This window comes from Nicotiana tomentosiformis, chromosome 3 (genome assembly GCF_000390325.3).
Source record: "Nicotiana tomentosiformis chromosome 3, ASM39032v3, whole genome shotgun sequence".
In the NCBI taxonomy this organism is placed as follows: domain Eukaryota; kingdom Viridiplantae; phylum Streptophyta; class Magnoliopsida; order Solanales; family Solanaceae; genus Nicotiana; species Nicotiana tomentosiformis.
Window position 1 is genome coordinate 127,167,111 of NC_090814.1, and position 24,890 is coordinate 127,192,000.

The window sequence follows — 24,890 nt, forward strand, 5'->3', positions numbered from 1 at the left end:
CAAGCAGCTCCACCTTGAATCCTTATGATCGTACTTTAACTCTGCTCAAATCCGATATCTTCAATACCCGGCTCTGCACAAAAATGTGCAGAAGTGTAGAGTGAGCACACCACAGCGGTTCCCAGTAAGTATCAAAACTAACCTCAATGGAGTAGAGACGAGGTACAGTCAAGACACTCACTAGTCTAATAACCTGTGCAATATAATATATAAAATAATAGGAAACAAATAATAATAAAGGCAGGATAAAACAACCAGTGATATGCACAACAGACAACAAGAATATCATTAATATCACTCAACAATTAATAAACACAATTACACCCAATTAAATCAAGCCCTTCAAATAAATGTATTTCACATAGTTCTTCCAGATAACTCTCTTTCAAATATTATTTTCTCAAATAATTATTTTTTAAATATAATTCTTTCAATAAATCTTTTCAAATACAATTTGTTCAAATAAATATCTTTCAATATACAATTCTTTTATATAATACTTTCTAAGTAAAAATCCTTCCAAATAAATATTTTAAATATAATTCTTTCAATTAAAAAGTCACCATGTGACACATCATTTCAAAATCATCAAAAATACGGGTCTCAGCCCATTTTTATATTTTTCGGTAATACGGGTTTCAGCCCATTTTCATATTTTCACGGCACCTCGTGCCCATAATTAAATCATCATATTTTCCCGTCACCTCGTGCCCTCATTTCACATCACAACTGCACGGACAATTCACGTGCCAAATATTATTATCATTTCATCACAGCACCTCGTGCCCACATTTTTATATCACAACTGCACGGACAATTCACGTGTCAATATCCCCATCTCATATCACAATTCACGGCACCTCGTGCCCGCATTTTATTTTATAAACCACCTGGCAATAGCCACAGGCTCCCAATTTCAACATAAATCAGATTATTATCAATTTACTAATAACTAGACAAGTTGCACAAGGTATAAAAATAAACACAAGAAAATCACATCACGTGAAAATTGTCAACCCCACATCATCACATATCGTCCCTGACAATAGCCACCCTTATCGCTCCTATAGCCACCCTTATCGTTCCGCCCAGACAATATCAATAGCTAACAAATACATTAGTGAAATGCCACCCTTATAACCACATAATATCAATGGTGAAATGCCATCCTTATCTCCTCAAAATAACAACTCACACAATACAATAATTTACACGAAAAATTATCACAACAACATAACAAAAATTAATTCATATCACAATTTGCCCAATGGCCACAACCAAATTTCAAAGCTACAACCAAGTCAATTAATTTCACAGCAAATAGCTAAATGCTCCACACAATGTGTACAACACCCAAAAACAATCAATAGAGATAGAAATTACTCAATATAAAGCAAAGTCTTCATAAAAGATCAAATTTTCAATAATTATATAAACACCTCTTCTTAAGCTCATTTAATTAATTATTTGCAGATGGAAAAATCCAAAATGAAATTAAATTTTAATAATTATCAAGCCAGCAAATTTACGAAATTACATAAATAATCAAATAATAATCACATCACATTGTCATATAACAACAGAGTCAACAACAAGGGTTTAGGCATGACAAGTAGATGATAAAATATATGCCAACAATTATCCAATTTACTACACAATATGCTCAAGACTTTAACTCAATAAAATTTGCACATATAAACCAAGTACGTACTCGTCACCTCGCGTACATGGTTTTCAATTACCCAAGTTGCACATAAGACTCAATGCCTAAGGGGAATTTTCTCCACTCGAGGTTAAGCAAGACACTTACCTCTTTGAAGTTATGTCGATATTCCAAAATCGTCTTCTTGCTTGAATTGACCTCCGGGCCGTTCAAATCTATCCAAATTAATTATATAACTTCATTAAAATTCATCAAAAATAATTCCGGATAATAATACGTTGACTTAAAAATTTATTCCAAAAAGTCAATAAAAGTCAACCCGGGACCCGCCTCTCGGAACCCGACATAATTTTTATGAAATTCGAACACCCATTCCGATACGAGTTCAACCATACCAATTTTATCGAATTCCAATAACAAATCGACCTTCAAATCTTAAATTTTTATTTTTGGAAGATTTTACAAAAATCTTGATTTTTCTTCCATTAAATCCGAATTAAATGATGGATTCAAAGACATAATCATGGAAATTAATCAAAACTGGATAAGAATCACTTACCCCAAACACCCACGCAAGAATCTCTCCAAAAATCGCCTTCTACTGAGCTCCCAATTTGATCTTGAGTTATGAACTCAAACCCCCATTTTTGGGACTTTTAATTCAGCCTAGATACACCTTCTTCGCGTTCGTGACCATTCCTTCGCGTTAGCGAAGGCCAAAAATCCAGCTGCCTCCAATCCTTCTTTGCGTTCGCGTCGCGAAGGCCAACTGCTTCTGCCTTATCATTTCCTCTTTGCGTTCGCGAAGTCCTCGTCGCGTTCGCGATGACCAGCTGACCAACTCCTTCACGTTCGCGTTCGCGAAGGCCAAACGACTCCAGGCCCCTATCTTCCTTTTCTTCTTCGCGTTCGCGTTGCCTGGGCCGCGTTTGCGAATGCTTGCCCTGCTCCTTCTTCGCGTTCGCGTTCACAGCTTCGCGTTCGCAAAGGATAAATCATCAGCCCCTCAAACTCCTCTTCGCGAACGCGGGACTTCCTTCGCGTTCGCGAAGAAGGAAATCAGACTTCAGCAACAACAGTCCAAACAGCTCCAATTTGGTCCGAAACCACTCCGAAACACACTTGAGCCCCTCGGGTTCCGTCCAATCATGCTAACCAATCCCATAACATATTACTGACTCGCTCGAGGTTTCAAATCACATCAAATTACGCCGAAAATATAAATCGCACCACAAATCGAACTTATGAACTTCAAAAACTTCCAACTTCTAAAACTCGTGCTGAAACCTATCAAACCAACCCGGAATGACGTCAAATTTTGCAGGCAAGTTCGAAATAACATAACGGAGCTATTCCAACTCTCGGAATCGCATTCCGACCCCGATATCAAAAAGTCAACCCCTCAGTCAAACTTTTCAAAATTTTGAGTTTCGCCATTTCAAGCTTACTTCCACTACGGACTGCCAAATAATTTTTTGGACACGTTCCTAAGTCCAAAATCATCATACGGAACTAACGGAACCGACAGAACTCTATTCCAGAGTCGTCTTCATGCAGTTCCGACTACGGTCAAAATCCTAAGACTTAAGCTCCCTTTTTATGAACTAAGTGTCCCAAATCACTCCGAATCATCCGTAATTCAAACTCGACCACACACGCGGGTCATAATACATATTGCGAGGCTGCTCGAAATCTTAAGTCACTGAACGGAACGTAAATTCTTAAAACGACAAGTCAGGTCGTTACACATATTTTATTGATTGACGCTAAGCACATGTGCAACACACGTACACTAAAGCTGGTACTATATTAAAAGCACGAAGGCCCTTAGTGAAATGTTGTTCGTCTTTTGTACCCCTTTACAATAGAGTTAACACTAGACAAAATAGTCATTTAATTATTTCTCTATATTTAGAAATAATTATTTAATTAATTTTCTACTATTTAGGAACAATCATTTAATTATTCCCCATTTCTTTTAGATCTAAAATTTCAAGCAACTAAAGTAGGAAAGTTTTCGTCATTCAACTAAAACTACAAAAGTTTTGTCTTTCAACTAACTTAGGAAAATTTTATTCACTTTCAAGAAAGTATCGTAGGAATTTTTTTAGTTAATAAACTTTTGAAAGATTAATTCTTCAGAAAAATATTAGGTAAAAAGGAGCAATTTGATTTTCTTTTTGGTTTAAGAGTCTTTATTTTCTAATAAACCATTAAACTATACATAATTTTACTTTGTATAAATCCCTTCATGTTTCAAATTATATATCCAAAACCTTATATAAAAGAAGCTACAATTCTACGTTTTCATCATCAAAACTTTGCCGTATTTGAGCAACAATTGTATTAAGGACTTTCAGGTTCTTCTTTGAATAAAAACTTTTTATAGTAGTTGAATTTTACATTCACGTATTTATATTAGTAGTTAAATTTTGCATTCACGTATTTATCTTAATGATTAAATTTTGCATTCACGTATTCAACAAATACACATCTTTATTTTGGTATTCGTAATTGTGAACGTTGAGTGAACATAAGCCTGTTGGGCCAAATTCTCAAATTTTTTTTGTTTTATAATTTTTACAGTATTTCTTATTAATTATAAAAATTTAATAATTCACATTTTGCTTGCGAAAAAAGAAAAAAGATCTTTTATCAGTTAGATGATCTTGTGTGTGTTTTCTAGAATGAACTTAAGAATATATACTTCTCAAAAAGATTTCATAAAGAAAAACTCTTAAATCTTCGAGAGTTTATGTGCTCTTGATGAAAACGCCAACTTGTAAAATATAGTAATGAATAAATTTTAAATTAAAAATATTGACTAGGATAATTGATGACTTCTGCTATCACTCTTTCTTCATGAGCTTATTCTATAACTCAAAGTATTTAGTTAATATAGTATTTATGTTATATTTTTTATAAATGTATTTATCGACTAGTAAGGGTAAACTATAGGGGGTTGAAAGTGAATATTCCAATTTTAACTTTTTTTAATCTCCAGATCTTGTATCCCAAATTTCAGACAATCGCTCCTTGGTTGCAGACGTGGGGATCTCTCGTCATAACTGGTAAGACTCTTCGTCTTCTTCCTCCCCCGGGAACCCTATCTCTTTTGAAATCACATAAGTTTGGGAGTAGTAGAAAATGTGAGTAGTGAAACTGAGAAAGTCGTGGAACAGTTTAGATCCGAAATTTGAAAACTTTGATAGTACTAAAAACTAAGGGTGGCTCTTGTTGAAATTTGGAAACTTTGATCACAACAACTAGGGCAACGATGTGATCTCCTGTATACTAATCAGTTCTATATTTCCTATATAATGAAAACTAAACGGTAGAGGAAATAATCTTCGATATACCGTTTATAGAGATATATTTTTGTAGGTTCTAAGCAATAAAATTAAGCAAAAGAGGAAACAAAAAGCTGAGAGATGGGAGGTGCCTGCTGAATTTTTAATGTGTTTAAAAGCTTTCAAATTTTCATACTAACAGGTTAGACCTGTCACTGAAGATGACATATTTAAAGGGCTTAAAGCTGGTTTAAGGAAGAATTAAGTATTTTCCTAATGTTCTTCTAGGTTATTGAGCTTCATTTGCCTATTTGTTTTCGGACTGTTTTGTCCATGGGAGGTTTACCTTATGAAAATTTGAGGCCTGACCCTGTTCTGATTTACACACAAACTATGAGAATATATCACCCTTTACAAAGCTATTGTAGAAACTTCAGATAAATTTACCCAACTCGACTGAGATGAACTCAAATGGGGAACATGGTCAGTGATGACTCATATCGCCGACCCCAGCTTATTGGCCTGTCTTAAGCACTCATCAACTGGCTTTTAAATCAACTTTGAGTGATATATTCCTCCTGCTACCTAAAGTGATAGTCGCAATGACATTTACAAAGTATATAGAATCAATTAGAAAGTATATATAATCAGACAGAATGGTGCTTGAAATCCTGCACCTACTGCTTCAGTTACGTAACTCGATTTAGCTATTAATATATACAGGTTCCTTCTGTCAAAGCACGTAGTTATCATCTCCAAATAATTGGTGGCGAGGATCTTGGATCCTGAAGGGAGATTATGGTTTCAAAAGCACCCACCAAAGCCTTGACCTTGCTTCTCCTGGTCTCGACAAGTTTGGTTGCAGTCTCTTCGATCACATTGTTGAACAATATTGGAGCCTCTCTTTTGTTTCCTCTAGCTTGGTGTCGAAGATTAACTTTCATATTTTCATCTTTAGCAGCATTTGACTTTCCATTAGCAATGAGTCTCCGAGAGCTTCTTCCGCTAGCATAAGCACTTCCATTTTCGTTGTAATCTAGTATTTTGACTGGCCTGAATTTTAGTCTCCTTGGACTGACTTTCTCAGACTGAAAATCGATTATTTTTCCTCTCCTGAACTTGAGGTTTTTAGGACTGCAAATTGCAGTTCTTGCAGCTTTTATATCTTGGCTTTGGCTTGTGGTTCCACTTTTCCTGGAATTGCTGACTGTTGCATCGCCATCAAAAGACTCGCATGCAGAAATTGATGATAGGGAATATTTCTTATTGCCAAGGTTTCTGCAGCTACTGCCATCCGAGTGCAGAGAAGGGGATGGGGAGAGAAGGGGTGACGGTCTCTTCCCTCTTTTTGGGCCATGTAGTGAAGATTTCCTGTTGCCAAGGTTTCTGGTGATACTGTCATCCGAGTGTAGAGAGGAGGATGGGTAGAGAAGGGGTGAAGGCCTCTTCCCTCTTTCTGGGCCATGTCTATCAAAGGAGGAGACTCTGGCCATTCGAGTTTCCTGGGAGAGCTTTATGGTCTGGCTTTTAGTCTTTGATTCTCTGATGTGCAATGTCTCCTTTGGAACACTTCCATGACTTCCTTGCTCCATCTTACCTCGTTTAAGACTAGCCCATTTTCTAAGTTGAGATGCCTTGTTTGGGAAGTTTTCATTACTTGGTTGCTCTATCTTCATTCGTGCAAGGCTAGTCAAATTATTAAGTTGAGATACCTTGGTTGGATCATCTTCATGACTCACTTTGTCCGTTTTGCTTGGAAGGCTAGTCCGCTTATTACGTTGAGATACTATTCTTGGGGAATCATTATTTGGCTTTTTGCCTGATACCCTCTTCACAGAAAATCTTGTAGAGTGGGTGATAGTTGTGGATGCTGGTATTTCCTGTCCCTGGGCTAGAAAAGTTGTCCGGCTCTTGAATTTTGGTAGCTTACTTGAGCTTAATGGTTTCTTCCCTATCTGCAACATCACAGTTGTAGCCATTTCTGGGACTTCTCCTGATGTTGTTACAGGTCTTGTGGGCTGGAGAGTCCTCGTCTTTGTTTTAAGATCACTTTCTACTGCGTATTTGCAAGCTTCTTGGCGAGAACCTGTTGGAACACTGAGTAAACATGGCAAGATCTTGGATTCACCTATTTCAATACTTAAGCTGCCAGTTGAGTTCCTTCTCAAATAGCTGACTTCAGGCTCAATTTTGTCCAGGTTTGCAGGAATGCCAACATCCTTTTTCTTGCTGAACTCATGAGATCCACTGTCCTTATCCATCTTGCTTCCTGTGTTTGGTTTGCTGGCTGCATCATCCAATAGAGACCCCTGAAGAATTGCCGAACCCCCTGTTATAAGAACGTCACTGTATCTTCTTCTGCTTTTGTTGCTTCTTGACACCGAATAAGCATTTTCTTCCAGAGGCTGCAGCTTCGAATCACTTCGATGACTTGCAGAAACAGCCAATGTTTTGGTGCATGCTTGCATTTCCTCTTCGTGGGAAGTTGTCAGCCTTTTGAGATTTGCCGGTAATTTAGTTGTTCTCCATATCTGCCACTTCACAGTTGTAGCCAGTTTTGAATTTTCTCCTGATGTTAAAGATCTTGTGGACATGTGAGTCCTTGCCATTGTTTTAAAGTTGCATTCCACGCCATCTTTGCTAGCATCAAGCCTAGAACCTGTTGGAACACTTACATGACGTGACAAGACCTTGGAGTCACCCATTTCATTACCTAAGTTTCCAGTTGAGTTCCTTCTCAAATACCCGACTTCATTCTCAATTTTCTCCAAGTTTGCAGGTTTCCCAACAACCTTCTTGTTGCTCAACTTAGAAGATCCAGTGTTCTTGTCCATCCGGCTTCCTTTGTTTGGTATGCTGGTTGCACCATTCAACGGAGAATCCCGAGCAAATGGTGACCCCCCTGGTATGACAATGTCACTGTATCCTCTTCTCCTCAGCTTATAGCTTCTTGACATAGAGTAATCATTTTCTTGCGAAGGCTTCAACTTCAAATCATTTCGTTGATTTACAGAAACAGCTAATCTTTTGGTGTATGATGGGTTCTCCTGTCTCTGGGCTTTACCAGTTGTACGCTTATTGAAATTTACAGCTAGCTTACTTGATCTTAGTGGTTTCTTCCTTATCTGCAACTTCACAGTTGTAGGCAGCTCTTGGGTTTTTTCTGATGCTGCTATAGTAGATCTTCTCAGCAGGGAAGTCCTTGCTTTTGTTTCTTGAAGATCACGTTCCACGCCTTTGCAAGCGTCATGGCAAGAACCTTTTGGATCACTCAGATAACGGGAGAAGACCTTGGATTTAGCAATTTGAATACCTAAGCTGCCAGTTGAGTTCCTTCTCGAAAAGCCAACTTCACGCTCAATTTTCTCCAGACGTGCAGGTATGCCAACAACCATCTCACCCATTTTGAGCTAGAGCAATGAAACTAGCACCTCTGCAGATATATTATGAAAGACAGAGATGGTTTAGGACAGCATCTCACATGCTTGTTTTCACTATGTTTCCAGAACTGTTTAACAAAAGCACTTACCGACAGAAAACTGATAATAAGCAGAGACCTTTGATTGAAACCTCAACCTCACAAGTATGGCATCCTGATGGGAAACAAAATACCATTGAGAAAACTGCTACTAAAAATTGCAAGTGCACTAATATGACAATAGTATAAGGGAAGAACACTGTACAAGGGCGAAAACAAATAACTCCTACTTATTCTGTGGCTTGCATTTCTCCCTCCATCTGACTGTTCCTCAAACTGCTCTGGTACTCCTGTCACCTATTTAATACTTCCAAATTAGAGATTGATTATAAATCTAGCACCATTTTTTACCACACAATTCAGTAAATTTAACAGAATATATCTTGCTTGGTGGGAAATGTGTCCAACAAAACTTGGTAATAATTGATACAATATGATCGTTGAGCCTAACAGGGAAATTTGGACAATTAGGAACTGGACTCAATCCGTATTATATTATTTTACTTGTCAAAATATGGCTGGAAATCATGATATTGAAACTAAAGAACTGATGCATCCAAAAAGATTTCTTCCCCAAAATTTAGAAAAATCTATGCCACTTTACTTATGGCAAATAGAAAAAAGAAAATTCTACTCCGCATGCATGTCATTGACAAACTGGAAAACTTTTTTCAAACTATTAATACTATGATCTGAACCCAATATATTTCTTTTAAAAGGAGAAAGTTAGTACTCCTAACTATAAAGAGAAGCTCTACATAGTACTTAACAGGAGAAACATTCTTTTAATTGGTAAATCAATGGAATACAAAATCATACTTCCTATCTATAAACCTAAGTTCAATAATATAAATAAGTTATGACACCCTCACCCATTATACAAATACGAAAGGGAAACGTATGACGCCACCAATATTCCAGAAGTAATCCTACGAGAATCAAGGAGAAGAAAACTTTTTTTCCTTTCAACAAGAATAAGATACTCTATAATGTCCTTATGAAAAACTGATATTAAATCCATACTTCCTAAAGCTATACATCCCAATCACCATTGCCATTATTCAGAAACAGAATTCAAGTGGAATGACAAAGAAAAAACAAAGAAAACCTTAGACATATCGCATTTACGTATGTTTTTTCACCTCATGGGAGAAAAAAGAAAGTGAAAATTCCTATTAGAATTGAATATTGATGAGTTCGGGCGTTGGGTTGTGAAACTATTGTATTGTTCAAACATTACGTGAAGAAGCAAAACACAACAAAATTTTCAGGCAATTGAAGAATTCGGGAATCATTAACATTTGGATTCTAATCATCTTTAATAGAAAACGTCAATCTTCGAATAATAGATTCAAGAGCTGTTTAAAATTCACAAAAAAGAGAAAAATGATAATTTTGGCGGAAAATAGGGGTTGAAATTATACCTTTTTCTTGATAAGTTAGGAAGGGGAAGCCAAAGAAAGAGGGACTCAACAATTTGTTGACAATTTTTGAGTGAGTAGAATTTCTAAAATTGCAAAGAAAGAAAGCCAAAAAAAAATAGAAAGAAAGAATTAGAGAAAAGCGTTTAAAATTCATAGACATCTGTGAGAATAAGCGCGATTAATGCAGAGGATATAGATCAGCTTTGACACTAAAAATAATAATAAAGGGAGCGTAACACAACTTTAGACCCTCTCCTCAACCAACTTTTTTTCTAGAGATGATCATTTTTTTTTAAAAAAATAAATTTTATTCTAAATTCTTACATTCATTAATAAAATTAATTGTAAATCACGAAATATATATACACATGCTATTAAATACCTTCTTTTTTTTTTTTACATTTCACATATTTTTATTCATATTTTCGTTATAAGTCGATACTGTTGAGTTTTTATATTTCATGCTCTTTGGCGTGGCTCCATAAAAATTGGTGCAGGAGTAGGGAATTAAGAGAGATAGTGCAAGTTAGGACGAGTACTCTATTGAAATAGTTTTTTGGTCTAAATGTATGCAGAAACAGTCAGGAACGAATGACGAGTCGACTTTAACAACATCACTCACCTCAGAAAGCAAAAGAAAATGTTTAGAAAAAGGATGCAGACAACTTTTAATTTTCATAAAGCAATTTTTCTAACTTATAGGCCAAGCATTACATGGTCCATAATAAGTGACCTTTTAACTTTTTTATTTTGGTTCAAAATAAGTGTCCTTTTATATAATCAAGAAGGAATTAATTTTATTTTTTTAAAACTTGCTCTTATTTACATATCCTAACGTAGCAAGGTAACAATTAATTAAGGGTAATTTAGTGAATACATTTTTTTTTCCTTAGGAGTTTGTATTTTCTTAAGAGATGTACCAAAGACTAAAAAATTACTTATTATAGACCGGACGGATACTAATAATTACATATTTGCATGAGAAACTTGATAGAACCTTTTTTTGACGTTTCATCTTTTTTCTTCTTTGAAACCTTGCTTTATAAGTTTCAAATAGTAAGATAGTCCTTATGAAAAAGTTGGTCTTTGGAAAGCATAAAAGTTTATGTCTTTTTGCGACACCACCTCCACCTATATAGTTTGTCTCCAAAGTTTCCAAGCAAGTGACTCATCATTTACTAGTATAGAGTACTACCTATTTACGTGTAAAACATGAGTCATGCTTGTACTAATATACTTGAATTGCACCCCAAGAAGTCCTAAAGAAATATCACTATTTATAAATCAAAATATTTTTCTAGTTCTACTTGAAGAATATTCATGAGTACCGTGGAAACGTATATATAGTTCTTACTTTTTTGTTTTAAAAAATTATTCTTATTAATCTTTAGTTTGAAGAGGTCAGAAACAAATGGCTGATATGTAAATGATGAACATGCATTGGTAACCATATTTCATGATTATTGATGTTCCCTTGCCTTCAAGAAGGGGGGAAATCAAATGCTTGATTCAAAAAGGAAGGCATTGATCATCATTAATGTCTCCCTTCCTTGATAATGTTACCCTGTATATTAACAATGATTATATTATGTTATCTAACTCTAATATTTATTCGCTTATATATTGTATTATCTCGTATAAAAATGAGATGTGCAGGGCTATTAAATTAAAACTAACTACGAGGTAACAATAAGATATAGGTTAGTAGTGGATATCATGCTCTCAAACATTTTCGTGCAATTGAAAAGAAAGATATTGTGATTTGTGTACACATACTGATGATGGGCTAGAAATACGTATTTTAGCTGTATTTTGCACTCTAATTACTGTACTTTGAGACGTGCTCGAGCTTAAATGATGGTGATTTGCATTTATTACGTGTTTTATACTTTGTAGGAAATGATTCCGAGTTAAGAAGATGTTCTGGAGCTAAATCGAATAATTTGGAGCTTCCAAGTCTGAGTAAAAGCCCAAGGAATTAAATTGGGATCGCGTCCGTGACTCGTGGACCGGCGTTGCATACGAAAGTTAAAAAAAGCGCAAGGGATAGAGCAAAATGTACTAATGCGTCGCATAAGGCGTGGCATGGAGCGACGCATTAGTATAAAAGTTCGTCAGAAATTTGAGAAGTTCAGAGACTTATAATTTTTGGGTCTGATAGAAAAATACACTAGTGTGACGCATAGCGCGTGGCATAGTGCGACGCATTAGTACAAGAGTTTGTCAGATAAGCTAAGTTTAGAGAGTTTACAACCGAGCAAAATGCACTAATGCGACTCACCCTGCGTAACACTGTGCGACGCATGAAGTGTAAAATATTTGCAGGTTTTTCCACTTCGGCTCAAAGAGGGTAATTTCGTCCGGGTTCGTTCCTACTTAGTATAAATATACTGAAAACACATTTTTTTCAAGGGACTTTTGACCTACGGAAGATTGGAAGAGCATTAGAGACTCAAAATACAAGGATTCATCATTCTATCCTCAACTCAACACCCGAGTTTGGATTGAATTCATGTTTTCTTGTTATTCAACTTTATTTGTGATGAATTTCTCCATGAATATGGAGTAGTTTACCTTAGGGTTTGACGGATATGGTGTTTTGATTGATATTTGTGAATTTTAACTCTAGTTCTTTGCTTGAATTCGTTTATGAAGCTTTGAATTGATTGCAACTTTATTCACCAGTTTATTTAATCGAAATAGGAATATTTTGGTGATTATCTTTGCATTATTTTGTTTGGTTTAATTCAGTGATTCTTTTAAGTAATCGAGAGACCTTGTTGAATTATTGATTAAATCAAGTTAGGAGAATATTCGAGAGACGATTTCCTGAATACTAATCCATTAACGCATGCTTGCATATGTTCACAATGCTTATATTAGTTCATCTCGTAGAGTTAAGATTTAATCGAGAGGGAAGTCTTGACTATACGTTTGAACTAATTATCGAGTGAATTCGTGAGAATCATTAGAACTTTAGAGTGAATTGAACTAGAGATAGATCCCAAATAGCTATCTTGCACCTATCCTGTCATGACACTTATTTCTCCCATTGATATTTCGGTGTTGCTCAATTCTTGTCTTTCTATGATCAATTGTTAATTGTTTTAGTTTCATAGTTAATTTTAGTTATTAATCATCTCAACCAAAGTATTAATCATCCTGAATAACGTTAAGCTAGAAATTACTTGAGCATTGTTTAAATCCAATCCATGCAGAGACGATAATTAAACTATACTATCTTTGGCTAGCGAGCAACAATTTTGTATTGTGTTTTGCGCTCGTCCAAGTACATTTGTAGAGGATGAGGTCCTTATTATTGTACACTAGAAAGTATATATTGAAAAATGCTTTATCCACATTTTCTTTTTAAGAGCAAAGAATCATATGCAAATTTGATTTTTAATTTTAAACCTTTCCTTGGGTAAGGTGGGGGAGCTGCAGTCAAAAAATTAGTCATGAGCAAGTCAAATACAGCTGTGTTTGATGAGTGTCTTAAAATTCAATCTGGCTACACGTAAGCAATTACACCTAAGTTTATTACTTGTTAAGAATAAATTCACTGTACTAACCGGGTAACAGTAGTATATAATTTCAAACCGTCCTTTCAAATGAACACTTCAATCGATTTGTCCAAAACTCCAAGTCAAGCATCACACACTCTCTCTCACTCTCTCGCTTATTAATTATTATATGGTCTTTTTACAGAGTATTTATAAATATAAGAAATGCTATTCTAATAATTGAGAGGTTAAATTTTAGAGAACTTTTCAAAATGCTATAGCTACCATTTACTTAATTACTTCCTATAGCTATGTTTTCACTTATTATAGAGTATATTCGATGTATTCAAGCTAATATATTCATGAATACAATAACAAAATTCGGCGAAAAACAAGAAAGTCCAGCTAAACATAGACTGTATTCATAAGTATTCGCGAGTTGTATTCATGAATACAATAATGGAAGAAATAATGATAGTATAACAGATACTCCTTGTGGATTACAATAGTGGAGCTATATATCCCATGGCTCGAGGGGTCCATGGCCCCCAAAACTCTAGGTAATTTTAACATATTATAAGATCTATTTTTCCAATCATACTCGTTAGAGATGTACATAGGTCGGGTTGGTTCGGATTTTTTAATTACCAAACCGAATCAATTATATCGGGCTATTAAATCTAAAGACCAAACCAAACCAATAAAAGTCAGATTTTTAATTCTCAATTTTTCTCGAATTTTTCGGGTTTTTGGGTGGTTTCGGTTTTTTTTTTCCATAAAATTTTCATAGCACAAAATATAGAATTTGTGCTCCAAATATTTTTTTAATCCTAGTAAGGCAAAACTATATAAGGTATTTTTTAATAAAATAACATAAATATGAGATGAATCATGGCATTGTACTAAAATATTCAACAATAAAGATCGAGAAAATCGCATAAAATAAATATTATTAATAAGCCATAATGAAAACGAACATAATTTAAAATTACTAATAAGTTGCTAAAATAAGTACGACTAATATGTACTATTATTTATATGACTAAACACTAAAAGAAAAATAAGTTATGAATTTTATCTACACCATGAAAAAACTAAAAAATATATATCCAACACTATTTTCATTCATAGTACAATTGAATTGAATGTCTTTTACTATCATTAGTATTGATTTGATTTTGGTTTAGGATTTATTTGAGTTACTAACATTTATGTATTATAAAACTTATTGGAGCATCCAAAAATTATAAGTACAAGCTTGAAATAATACGTTAAAAGATAAAATTATGAAAATGCTTAAGAAATATTTATAAACTACACTACAATAAATATTTTCATGTATTAAATATATTTAAAACTTCTATACATATAATGTCGGGTTGGTTTGGTTTCGGTTTGACTTTTTTTAGTTAAAACCAAACCAAACCAAATATCGTCGGATTTTTTTTTCCAACACCAAACCAATCAAACCAAACCATAGTCGAATTTTTTTTCTCAATTTGACTCGGATTATCGGGTTGGTGCGATTTGTCGGTTTCATTTGTACACCCCTAATACTCGCTATATATCTATGTGTAATCGCAAACGTCTATGTAATTTGGAACTATTTTGATCGCCTTTTCAATATAAGATCCTTCCAAACGGATTCCATTCAATCCCGGCGGTTTAACATATCTCGTAGGAAATCCCAACGTCACGTCTATGCTTACTATTTTTTTTATTTGGGAACTTAGGAAGAAAGGCAACAACAGTAAATTAAAAAATCCAATATCTCAAACGATTGCTATTTTTCAATAAATTACGGACTGACGGAAAGACTGCTCTAAGCTTCTTGGCATTAGATCAGCTTGGACGTTTACTGTTTATTCTTTTGGATGCGAACGTCTATTTAGATGAGTAAGTTAAAAGCTACTGATATAATGTCATTTAGGAAGACTCCAAAGAATGTTTTTAAGTGTCCCACCAAATCACCTAAGTCTTTAGGCTATCATTATTAGTAATTAAAAGAAGTGGGTCGCACCCCATGCACGTCACAGCAGTAGTAGAAATCATAAAAAGAGCTAAGAGCTAAACAAGTGGCTTCCTTTTAAACTGCCCAATCTTTTGGTAGCTTTGTGCACCTTTAGATGGAAGTCATCAAAATGGGAGCCTTCTGCTTAACGCCAAGTTCCCCTACCATACATTTTGGGAAAATTTCTTCCTTTTAATTAAATCTAGAAGAGTACTTGGGGAGAAAAATTAAAAGGTAAAAGGAAGAAAATTTACCCCTTCTTTTATTATTACTCCATCCGGTCCACCTTGATTGATTTTTTGACCTTTTTTTGTGGTCCATAATATTTAATTTTTTCAGATATAAAGAAGGAACTAACTTTTTTTTTTTCAAAATTACCCTTGAAGTAAAGAACCTAGGAGTATTTATTATAGTTCCAATGAATAAATTAAGGTTAATAGGTTCAATTTTATTGTTAATTAATGCTAAAAGTTAAATTCTTTAATATACGTGAAAACAATCAAAAAGTAGAATTAATGACTCAAAATTAATGGCAACTCAATAAATCAAACAAACGGAGTAAACTTTCCGATCGAGACATACAAAAGCGATCCTTCCAAAATGGGAATCCTTCGAGACATACGCCAACCAAATTATTACTCACGCCGTCTCATATTATCAGTCGTGGCTACTAAAAATAGTTGTCAAAGTATTTGTCATTTTATAAGTTCAAGACAAAATTAATTATTTGTTTTCTTTTTTACCCTTACTAATAATTATCCTTGAAGACTACAAACACCTCAATTATGACTAAATATGAAATGAAGAGAGATTATATCTTAAAAGTTAAAACATAAATAAGGGTAAAACAGTCAAAACCTATCCTATTTAATATTTTCTTAAGGTACGTGTAAAAGAAAAACACAACTGATAATATAAGACCGAGGGAGTATTTAGTCACGTGTGTATCCTTCCTAGCAAACTTATCAGATATTATAATAGCTAATTATCAGCCTCATTTTCTTTTAATTCCTAGCTACTTCGCCTATATATAAACTCTTCACTTCATTTTTAATCTCAAACAAAAACATAAAACACAAGAAATTACTGCATTTCTTCCAAGAGTTCTAAATATCAACCATGGTTTCTGATAGAAATTTGTCCAAGAATGTGTGCGTGATCGGTGCCGGACCGTCGGGATTGGTGGCTGCTAGGGAGCTAAGGAAGGAAGGGCACAATGTGGTGGTCTTAGAACAAAACCATGATGTAGGAGGGCAATGGCTATATGAACCTAAAGTTGAACATGAAGATCCTTTAGGAAAGACTAATGTCCAAAGTGTACATAGCAGTATTTATGCATCACTAAGGCTCACTTCACCAAGAGAGATCATGGGATTTACTGATTTTCCATTTGCGGTGAAGAAAGGGAGGGATTCAAGGAGATTTCCTGGCCATAGGGAACTTCTCTTGTATTTAAAAGATTTTTGTGAATACTTTGGATTAAGGGAGATGATAAGGTTCAATACTAAGGTTGAGTATGTGGGTATGCTGAATTATCCTGAGTTTGGTAAGGATTTGAGATGGATTGTGAAGAGCAAAGAGAAGGAGTCTGAGATGGGGGTGGAGGAAGTCTTTGATGCTGTGGTTGTTGCAACTGGTCATTACTCTCAACCAAGGTTGCCAAACATTAAAGGTTTGTCAAACTCTCCATATCTTTCTCACTCGAGTTTAAGTTTTGTGCATCGATCGTGTATATATATATATATATATAACATTAAAGGTTTGTCAAACTCTCCATATCTTTCTCACTCGAGTTTAAGTTTTGTGCATCGATCGTGTATATATATATATATATATATTTCATACCATGAAAAGTGGCAACAAAATCCCAGAGTTATGACTAACTTTTATCAATCAAAGCAACTTCTTCATAGTCAGGTCATGTCAAGGTACAGTTAACAAGAAAACCGTAAGACCTTTTTATCAAAATTACAGCATGTATTATATACTTGCATAAACACATACGGAGTATTTGTGTTTTGTAATTTATTTATGTTCTTATTCAATAGTATAAGAATGACATTAAAAGCTTTTTATCTGTTTCCTTTTACAAGGAATGGATGAATGGAGAAGAAAGCAGATGCATAGCCACATTTACAGGGTTCCAAACCCCTTTCAGGATGAGGTAATGCAAAAATCTATACAATCATAGAGATGAATAGTCATCAACAGGATTCACTTTTTCCTTTTTCTATTTTAAATAATAATTTTGTTGCAATACTAGCCAGAAAAAATCATTAATTAACATCTCAGGTTGTCATAATTCGAATTCCAGTGCATGTATTCGAATAAAATAAAATAAAAATGTTCAGAATTGCCACATGTGGAGCATCATCTAAGTTTACTCTGATTAAAGAAGTGTTAACTTTGGTTTGAAACAAACTTCTGAATCTTGTCCGTAAAACTTGCTAACTATTTTTAACTTCAGGTGGTTGTGGTGATTGGAAACTCACTAAGTGGTCAAGATATAGGAATGGAGCTTGTAGATGTGGCAAAGGAGATCCATCTCAGCGCCAAATCTCTTGACGTTTCTGAAGGATTGTCTAAAGTTATATCCAAGCACAATAATTTACATCTTCGTCCTCAGGTTTGTTGTATTGGAATCCGACAATGAAGATACTGATTATTCAAATAAATACTGATCTAAAATGAAAATGCAGATAGATTCATTACATGAAGACGGGAGGGTTTTGTTCGAAGATGGCACTTCAGTTGTTGCAGACACTATCATATACTGTACAGGGTAAGTGTTTTATTCCCATACATTAGAAACTAAAAAAGGAAGGTTGAAGAGAAAAACCCAAGCAATCACACTAGATATTCTAATATTTCTTCTGCTTCATTTTGTATGGCAATTGTTAGTTGAGGAGTCATTGCTTTCTTTGATCATAATTTTTCATACATTTTAAAATATTCTTATTTACAAGAATACATATATCATTAAAATTAAGATACTTTAACTCTCGAGTCCGAAGGGAAGCCTTAGCGTAACTGGTAAAGTTGCTGTCATGTGACCAGGAGGTCACGGGTTAAAGTCGTGGAAACAACCTCTTGCAGAAATGCAGGGTAAGACTGCGTACAATAGACCCTTATGATCCGGCCCTTCCCCAGACCCCGCGCATAGCGGCGGAAGCTTAGTGCACCGAGATGTTCTTTTTATTTTTAACTCACGAGTCCGACTAAAATAATAAAATTGAATTAGGTAGTGCTTGGACGTGGTCTTGTCTAAAAAGTGAAAAGAATATTGATAATGACAGATCCAAGTTGGTATGTTTCCGTAGGTACTCCTACTCCTTTCCATTTCTTGACACCAAAGGAATTGTCGTAGTTGATGATGACAGAGTGGGGCCCCTTTACGAGCATACCTTCCCCCCTTCTCTTGCTCCCTCTCTCTCCTTCATTGGCGTACCCCGAAAGGTAAATCACTTCAACTGTTAACTCCTAAGTATTTCTATAACCAAGCATTAATCAATCAAGTTTTTGTTTTTGGAGGATATATCAATTATAATAAATCCTCTCTTATTTATGATGTAGCTCATAGGGTTTCCTTTCTTTGAGTCACAAGCAAAATGGATAGCTAAACTGCTGTCTGGGAAAAGAACACTGCCATCATGGGATGAAATGATGCAGTCCATTAAGGAATTTTATCGTTCAAGAGAAGTTGCTGGCATTCCGAAGCATAATACCCATGATATTGCTAACTTTGAGGTACACCACATAATCCCAATTCTATAACAAAAAGGATATTTCAGATTTCAGAGCCTTTGCACCGCACTAATATGTTGTGGTTGTGTTTGAATCAGTATTGTGACAAGTATGCAGACTACATAGGATTCCCACACTTAGAAGAATGGAGGAAAGAACTCTGCCTATCAGCACTAAGAAATGCAGATATAAACTTGGATACATATCGGGATTCATACGATGACAGTGAGATGCTACAAGAAGCTTATCAAAGCTCACACTTCACTCACCTTGGTCCCGAGGCTTTTTGAATCTGAAAGCATCTATAGATACAGATGTATAAGATGGAGTGCGGCCAATTATAATTCATTTATTTTCTGAAGTAGATTTGTTCTACTATTTAGTACTCCGTATTTACTAGCTTCTACCATAGTGGATTTTTTTTTTTTACTATATATTACACTCGACTTCATCCATACCTATGAAAAAAAAGGGTAGAAAAGATATCTGGTAGAATGCTCGACTTTGTAAGAAAGATGAGGATATTCATGAAGAAATTTTGTTTTCTTTCTATTAAAGAATTTTAGCTTCAAGGCTACAATTGTAGGATATATGAAGTGAACTCCATTTATAAGACTCGCATTCATGTTCTGATTAGCATCAATTGTAGTTTTCATTCCTCAATACGTTGCCACCTAATTAAATGAAAATGAGGCACAATGTAACGATTTCATGGAACTATTGGAGGTTCCTGCATTTAAATAGCTCCTTCTCAAGTGAAGGACTTTTAACATGAATGCCAATTATTTCAGGGATAAAAGGCACAACCAGAATTATGGGTTAACAAATCCTGGCGGCGAAAGCTAGCCCAAGAAAAGGTCAAGAAGCAATACATTTGTTATGGCAATAACATATTCTGCCTCAAATAATCAAATATGAGTTGTAGCTGAAGATCCTACAAAAAGAAGCAATAACTATGTGAAAATAAAAATTAGGGTAGAAAGCAATGTACCTTTGGTGTATGCATTTTCCCGCAGAGATTTAGATACTCTGTGTCACCATCATTGTCGTCTAGAAGATGAACTTCCCATAGCATTATGGGTCATGCCAAGATAAGTCTCACCTGAAAAAACAGCTAATGTGCTCAAAGGACTGTAAAACAAACTTCAACATTAGTCGAACTGAATTATATGCCGTTACTACCTACGATCATGGATAAAACACTAAGCTCAGAAAACCTGAGAGCCTTCAAAGCAGACATATTGCAGTTCAATTGCCCGAAATCTTTAGTCTTTCGACAGAGTCGTAGAGCTAAAATTAGAAAAGATCCGTTGAGACTAGTCCAATATTTCTCAGATATCAAGGAGTAGAACTTTCACAAAGAAAGGTTACTAGTAGCAAACTCAACTCAAGAAACCGTGATGATATTGGCAGAATGACTACCCAAGTAGCATAGAAGTTCACCTGAGGAGTGGTATCAAACACCTTAATCATATCCGGCTTTTACACAGCAATGCTAGGCTGTCTAATGTACAACAACAACAAAAACAACAACAACGCCTCGGTCCCAAACAAAGTTGTATCATCCGCTAGGCTGTTTGATATATCAGAAACAACGTAAAATATCCCACTTATCTTTCCATTAAAAGAAGAAATAACTACCCAAGTCCTGTGGCAGATTCTGAGACCTCCAGTACACTACCTTTGCTGAAAAGCGGACCATTAAATTGATATTTGAAATATAGATCCTGAGTGAAAATTGCCACTCTCTGAAGCAGTAATTGCCCCTCCTAACTTGTCAGAAGACATAACAACACCGATACACAAGCTAATCACCAATAATCTTTGCACGAGCAAAGACCTCCAATGAAATGATGGAAGCGCTTTATATCTCTAACAACAATTATCCTTTTATAAATTGCTGAAGCAAGCTTAAAGAATTGGTGGCAGTCCTGACAAATCCTCAAATTCTTCATTATCCTTAATGTAGGTTCAAATGAATTTAGCAGCCCATATGCAAGAGCAAGCTTTTCACTGTGGTATATCAGATTATGCTCCTTTTCCTCTTCATCAATATCATACAGAGCCATCTCTGTTTCAGCCACATAACCAGCTAATTTCAACTTAGTTTTCATGTCTTTCAACATCTTATGGATTTCCTCATGCCCTGTTTTAAGAGGATCAGAGGCCTTAAACTCATACACTACATTTTCAATTTCAATTGAACTGCATCCAGGAATCTTTTTAATTCCGCCGCTGTCCATCAGTTCCCTAACATCTCCAACTTCAGCCCATTGCTTTTTTCGAATGTAAACATTTGAAATTAACACGTAGTTTTCCCCATTCGTTGGTTCCAGTTCCAGAAGCTTACGGAAAGCAAATTCACCAAGTTCTTCTCTTCCATGAAATCTACAGGCACCAAGTAGCGCCCTCCATATTACTGCATCTGGATTTATTCTCATAGAATGAATCACTTCTAAAGCTTCATCCAAGAATCCACCACGTCCAAGTAGATCAATCATACACCCATAATGCACAATCTTCGGCTGTAAGCCAAACTGATTTATCATGCTTGAGAACCGCCTTCTACCTTCCTCAACAAAACCTTGGTGACAGCAGGCGCACAAAACACCCAAGAAAGTTACATCATCAGGCTTAAAGTCTTCTACAACCATCATATCGAAAGCCTGCAATGCAGCTTCACCTTGTCCATTCATGGCATATGCCGAAATCAAAACATTCCATGTATAAATATTTTTAAAACCCATAGTTTCAAAGATTTTTTTCGCCTCATCAATATCTCCACATTTAGCATACATATCAATTAGCGCAGTACCAACGAATACATTCACTCTCAACCGATTCCTCACAATATAATCATGAATCCACTTCCCTTGACTCAGAGCTCCCAAATGAGAACAAGCTGATAAAACTCCAACCATAGTGACCTCACCTGGTTTAGCCCCAAAAGCTAACATTTCCCTGAACACATCAATTGCTTCTCTAAATTTCCTATTATGCGTATAACTCGTGATCAATGCATTCCATGTAACTACATTTCGCTCAGGAATTTCATCAAAAAGTTGGTGAGCATCATGGGGTTGTTGACAAATACCATACATATAAACAAGAGCAGTGTTTGTATAAATATCAGTATTAAGACCCAATTGAATTGCATTACAGTGGATGGACTTTCCAACTTCACCATAACATAACTGAGCAACTGATTTGAGAACGCTGGGGAATGTTGAGGAATCAGGAAGGATATTAAGTTTACGCATTTGGGTGTAAATAAAAACTGAACGCGAGTGATTTTTAGAATCTGTATAGCGTCTGATAAGTGTATTACAAAAATTACAATCAATGAAACGAGAGAACTCGTGGAATAGAAGAGCAGTGGGAGCAAACCCATTTGAAGAGAAAGAAGAATCAATTAGGTTCATGAGCGAGAATTGGTCGATGGGTTTATAGCAGGCTATCATTTGATCCATGTGGCTCTGGGCCGGCATTTCTTGGAGCACTTTACGCATTTGGGAAATTGACCGAAGCCGATATTGTATAAGCGCGGACGCCATAGGTGGATGAAAATGGTGTAAAGATTTTCAGCGATGCTTTCATGGTTTAATAAACTAAAACCATCGGCGTTTCATGCCCAATACTTTTAGCAAAGATTATTAGTCTATTGACAACAAAAAATGTTGTATGGCTTTATTTCCTTGAAAATGTAATTAAATAAAGCTTCAATTGTCACAAATATTTTTGAAATTATAAAATACTTACCTAGCGTTTGAATATAAATTTGGTTAATAATGTTTGGAAGTTAGAAGTTGTATTTGAATATACATTTTATTTGAAAAAAAGTTAGAGTTGTGAAAGTGGTGGGAAAGTTTTTACCAAAAAAATGTTCTAAATTAGTTTTTAGGAACTTGAAAAAAAAAATTAATCGTTTTTTCTAGAAACTGATTTGTTTTCAATTTTTTTTTCTTCAAAATAAGCTGCCAAATACTTTTGGAATACTCCTTGTAATTTTCTACATGAAGAAAATGGATATATAATGCTGCTGTAAATTTTTATCGAAAATTAGATACTATGATTTATACTAAAACATATTAAGATTAACTCCAAGTAAAAATGGCATAAGACTCCGCAAATTAAGGGACTGAAATCCTCTCCCGTTCACTTGTCATTTTATGGCATATATGTTTTAGTATAGGTGTAGCAAAATGAACCCGCATAATCGAACTTCAGGATAAACAACCATTCTTTGCAAGAAAGAGGAAAGGCAAAAAATTCTCCGAAGATCTTTCACATTAAATGTAGACGTATTATATCAAGAAAATGGCAAAAATCAAACATAATTAAGCAGTCGTGTTTGTTATTTCTTTTAGGTAACAATTGAGATCCAGATACTATTAGTATTAGTTTGACGTCTACCGGAAAACAATATCGAGATAGATGAGGTGAAAGTTTAATTTTAATTATATAAGTACACCAAAAAATTGATATAATAATAATTTTTTGGAACATATCGAATCGAACATTTGACGCCCTTACCCACAACCCATGACCTATTGTTCTTTGAGGTTATGACATAATTGGACATTCAGCGCTAACTTAAGACAACCACTAGCCCATTATATTTGATTGCAAGTTATAACCAAAAACTTATTGCATTAGCTACAATAAGCATTCGTTAACCCACCTTATCTTTTTCATTCGGCCTCTTTGCTACATCCAGCTCCACCATCCAAACAATTATCATAACCCATCATAAATATCAATCTTTGCTTTCTCAATTTGATAGTTCCTGTAGTAAGATTGATATTACATGCACTTAATAGATTTTATTTTTAGTCAAGATATGGTTACACAGGAAAAAAAAATCGCTATACATGGCGGGGCGGGGTGTATTGAAGTCTTTTCGGGTTAAGACTGAACATGTATTGCAATCGCGCCGCTGCCATCTCTAAATTAGTTAACAAGTTTGAGAAAATTTTGTCTTGAGTTCGCCCTCTTTCTTTTAGTCCCATGACATTGGTGCGAAGGGATGCTCGAGTTGCCATTTCGTGACTATGTTAGAGGTAAAGTAATTGCTATATAGCTAGAGTTCTCCTTAAAGATAAATTTGAATTAATTTGTTCTAATTAGAATTATCTTTTTGAATTGTCAAAGTTTTATGATTGTTCTTTTTTAGATTACTATGCATAACGTTGAAATATATGCTTAATAGACTGTTACTATACAAAATATATATAAAATAGACTGTCATTATACAAAAAATATACTAAATAGACTGTCACTATACAAAATATATACAAAATAGGCTGTCATTATACAAAAGAATATACTAAATAGACTGTCACTATACATAATATATACAAAATAGACTGTCACTATACAATTTATATACAAAATAGATTGTCACTGTGCAATTTATATACAATAATTATCACTATATAAAAAAATATATTAAATAGACTGTCACTATACAAAACATATATACAAAATAGATATTTCGGGCTATTAGATATAATATGTTTGGGCCGAAGGGACATTTCGGGTCAATGAGAAAAAAATATGGGCTATTAAAATTTTGAGGGGCTATAGAGGGTCATTTTCTCCTATTCTTTCTTGCTACTCTAAGCATGCCTCGCCCACTTCAATGCAAATTAGGGGTGGATATAGTATGGGCAAATCCGAGATCCAAACCAAAATCCGAATTTTTTGGATTTTCGAATTACGGATTGGATTTTGGATTTAATTTATAAATTTTTTGGATTTCGGATTTGGTACTTAGT

At 34.9% G+C, this 24,890-nt stretch overlaps 3 protein-coding genes and 1 long non-coding RNA gene across 6 annotated transcripts; 2 read left to right on the forward strand and 2 right to left on the reverse strand.

Annotated features, from left to right (window-relative positions):
- Positions 1-5,574: 5,574 nt before the first annotated feature.
- Positions 5,575-10,003, reverse strand: LOC104120667 (uncharacterized). 2 transcript variants are annotated; one of them, XM_009632474.4, is made up of 4 exons: positions 9,856-10,003; positions 8,662-8,728; positions 8,483-8,546; positions 5,575-8,386 (listed from the first exon to the last, which is right to left on the reverse strand). In XM_009632474.4, the coding sequence occupies exon 4, from the start codon at positions 8,355-8,357 to the stop codon at positions 5,703-5,705; it is 2,655 nt and encodes an 884-aa protein (XP_009630769.1). In that variant the 5' UTR covers positions 8,358-8,386; positions 8,483-8,546; positions 8,662-8,728; positions 9,856-10,003; the 3' UTR covers positions 5,575-5,702. The 2 variants fall into 2 exon arrangements, with proteins under 2 accessions (XP_009630769.1, XP_009630770.1); XM_009632475.4 differs by having other exon boundaries at positions 8,637-8,728.
- Positions 8,195-12,572, forward strand: LOC138907202 (uncharacterized). Its single transcript, XR_011414978.1, has 2 exons — positions 8,195-8,332; positions 11,752-12,572. It is a non-coding gene; the product is annotated as an uncharacterized lncRNA (long non-coding RNA).
- Positions 12,573-16,376: 3,804 nt separating this feature from the next.
- On the forward strand, positions 16,377-19,726 carry LOC104120669 (flavin-containing monooxygenase FMO GS-OX-like 9). Its single transcript, XM_070197574.1, has 7 exons — positions 16,377-17,041; positions 17,463-17,533; positions 17,837-17,995; positions 18,069-18,151; positions 18,690-18,825; positions 18,943-19,116; positions 19,212-19,726. The coding sequence occupies exons 1-7, from the start codon at positions 16,489-16,491 to the stop codon at positions 19,401-19,403; spliced, it is 1,368 nt and encodes a 455-aa protein (XP_070053675.1). The 5' UTR covers positions 16,377-16,488; the 3' UTR covers positions 19,404-19,726.
- On the reverse strand, positions 18,709-22,768 carry LOC104120668 (pentatricopeptide repeat-containing protein At2g02980, chloroplastic-like). 2 transcript variants are annotated; one of them, XM_009632479.4, is made up of 2 exons: positions 20,557-22,768; positions 18,709-20,215 (listed from the first exon to the last, which is right to left on the reverse strand). In XM_009632479.4, exon 1 carries the CDS (start codon positions 22,665-22,667, stop codon positions 20,925-20,927), a length of 1,743 nt encoding a protein of 580 aa, XP_009630774.1. In that variant the 5' UTR covers positions 22,668-22,768; the 3' UTR covers positions 18,709-20,215; positions 20,557-20,924. The 2 variants fall into 2 exon arrangements, with proteins under 2 accessions (XP_009630774.1, XP_018621884.1); XM_018766368.3 differs by having other exon boundaries at positions 20,296-22,768.
- Positions 22,769-24,890: the final 2,122 nt, after the last annotated feature.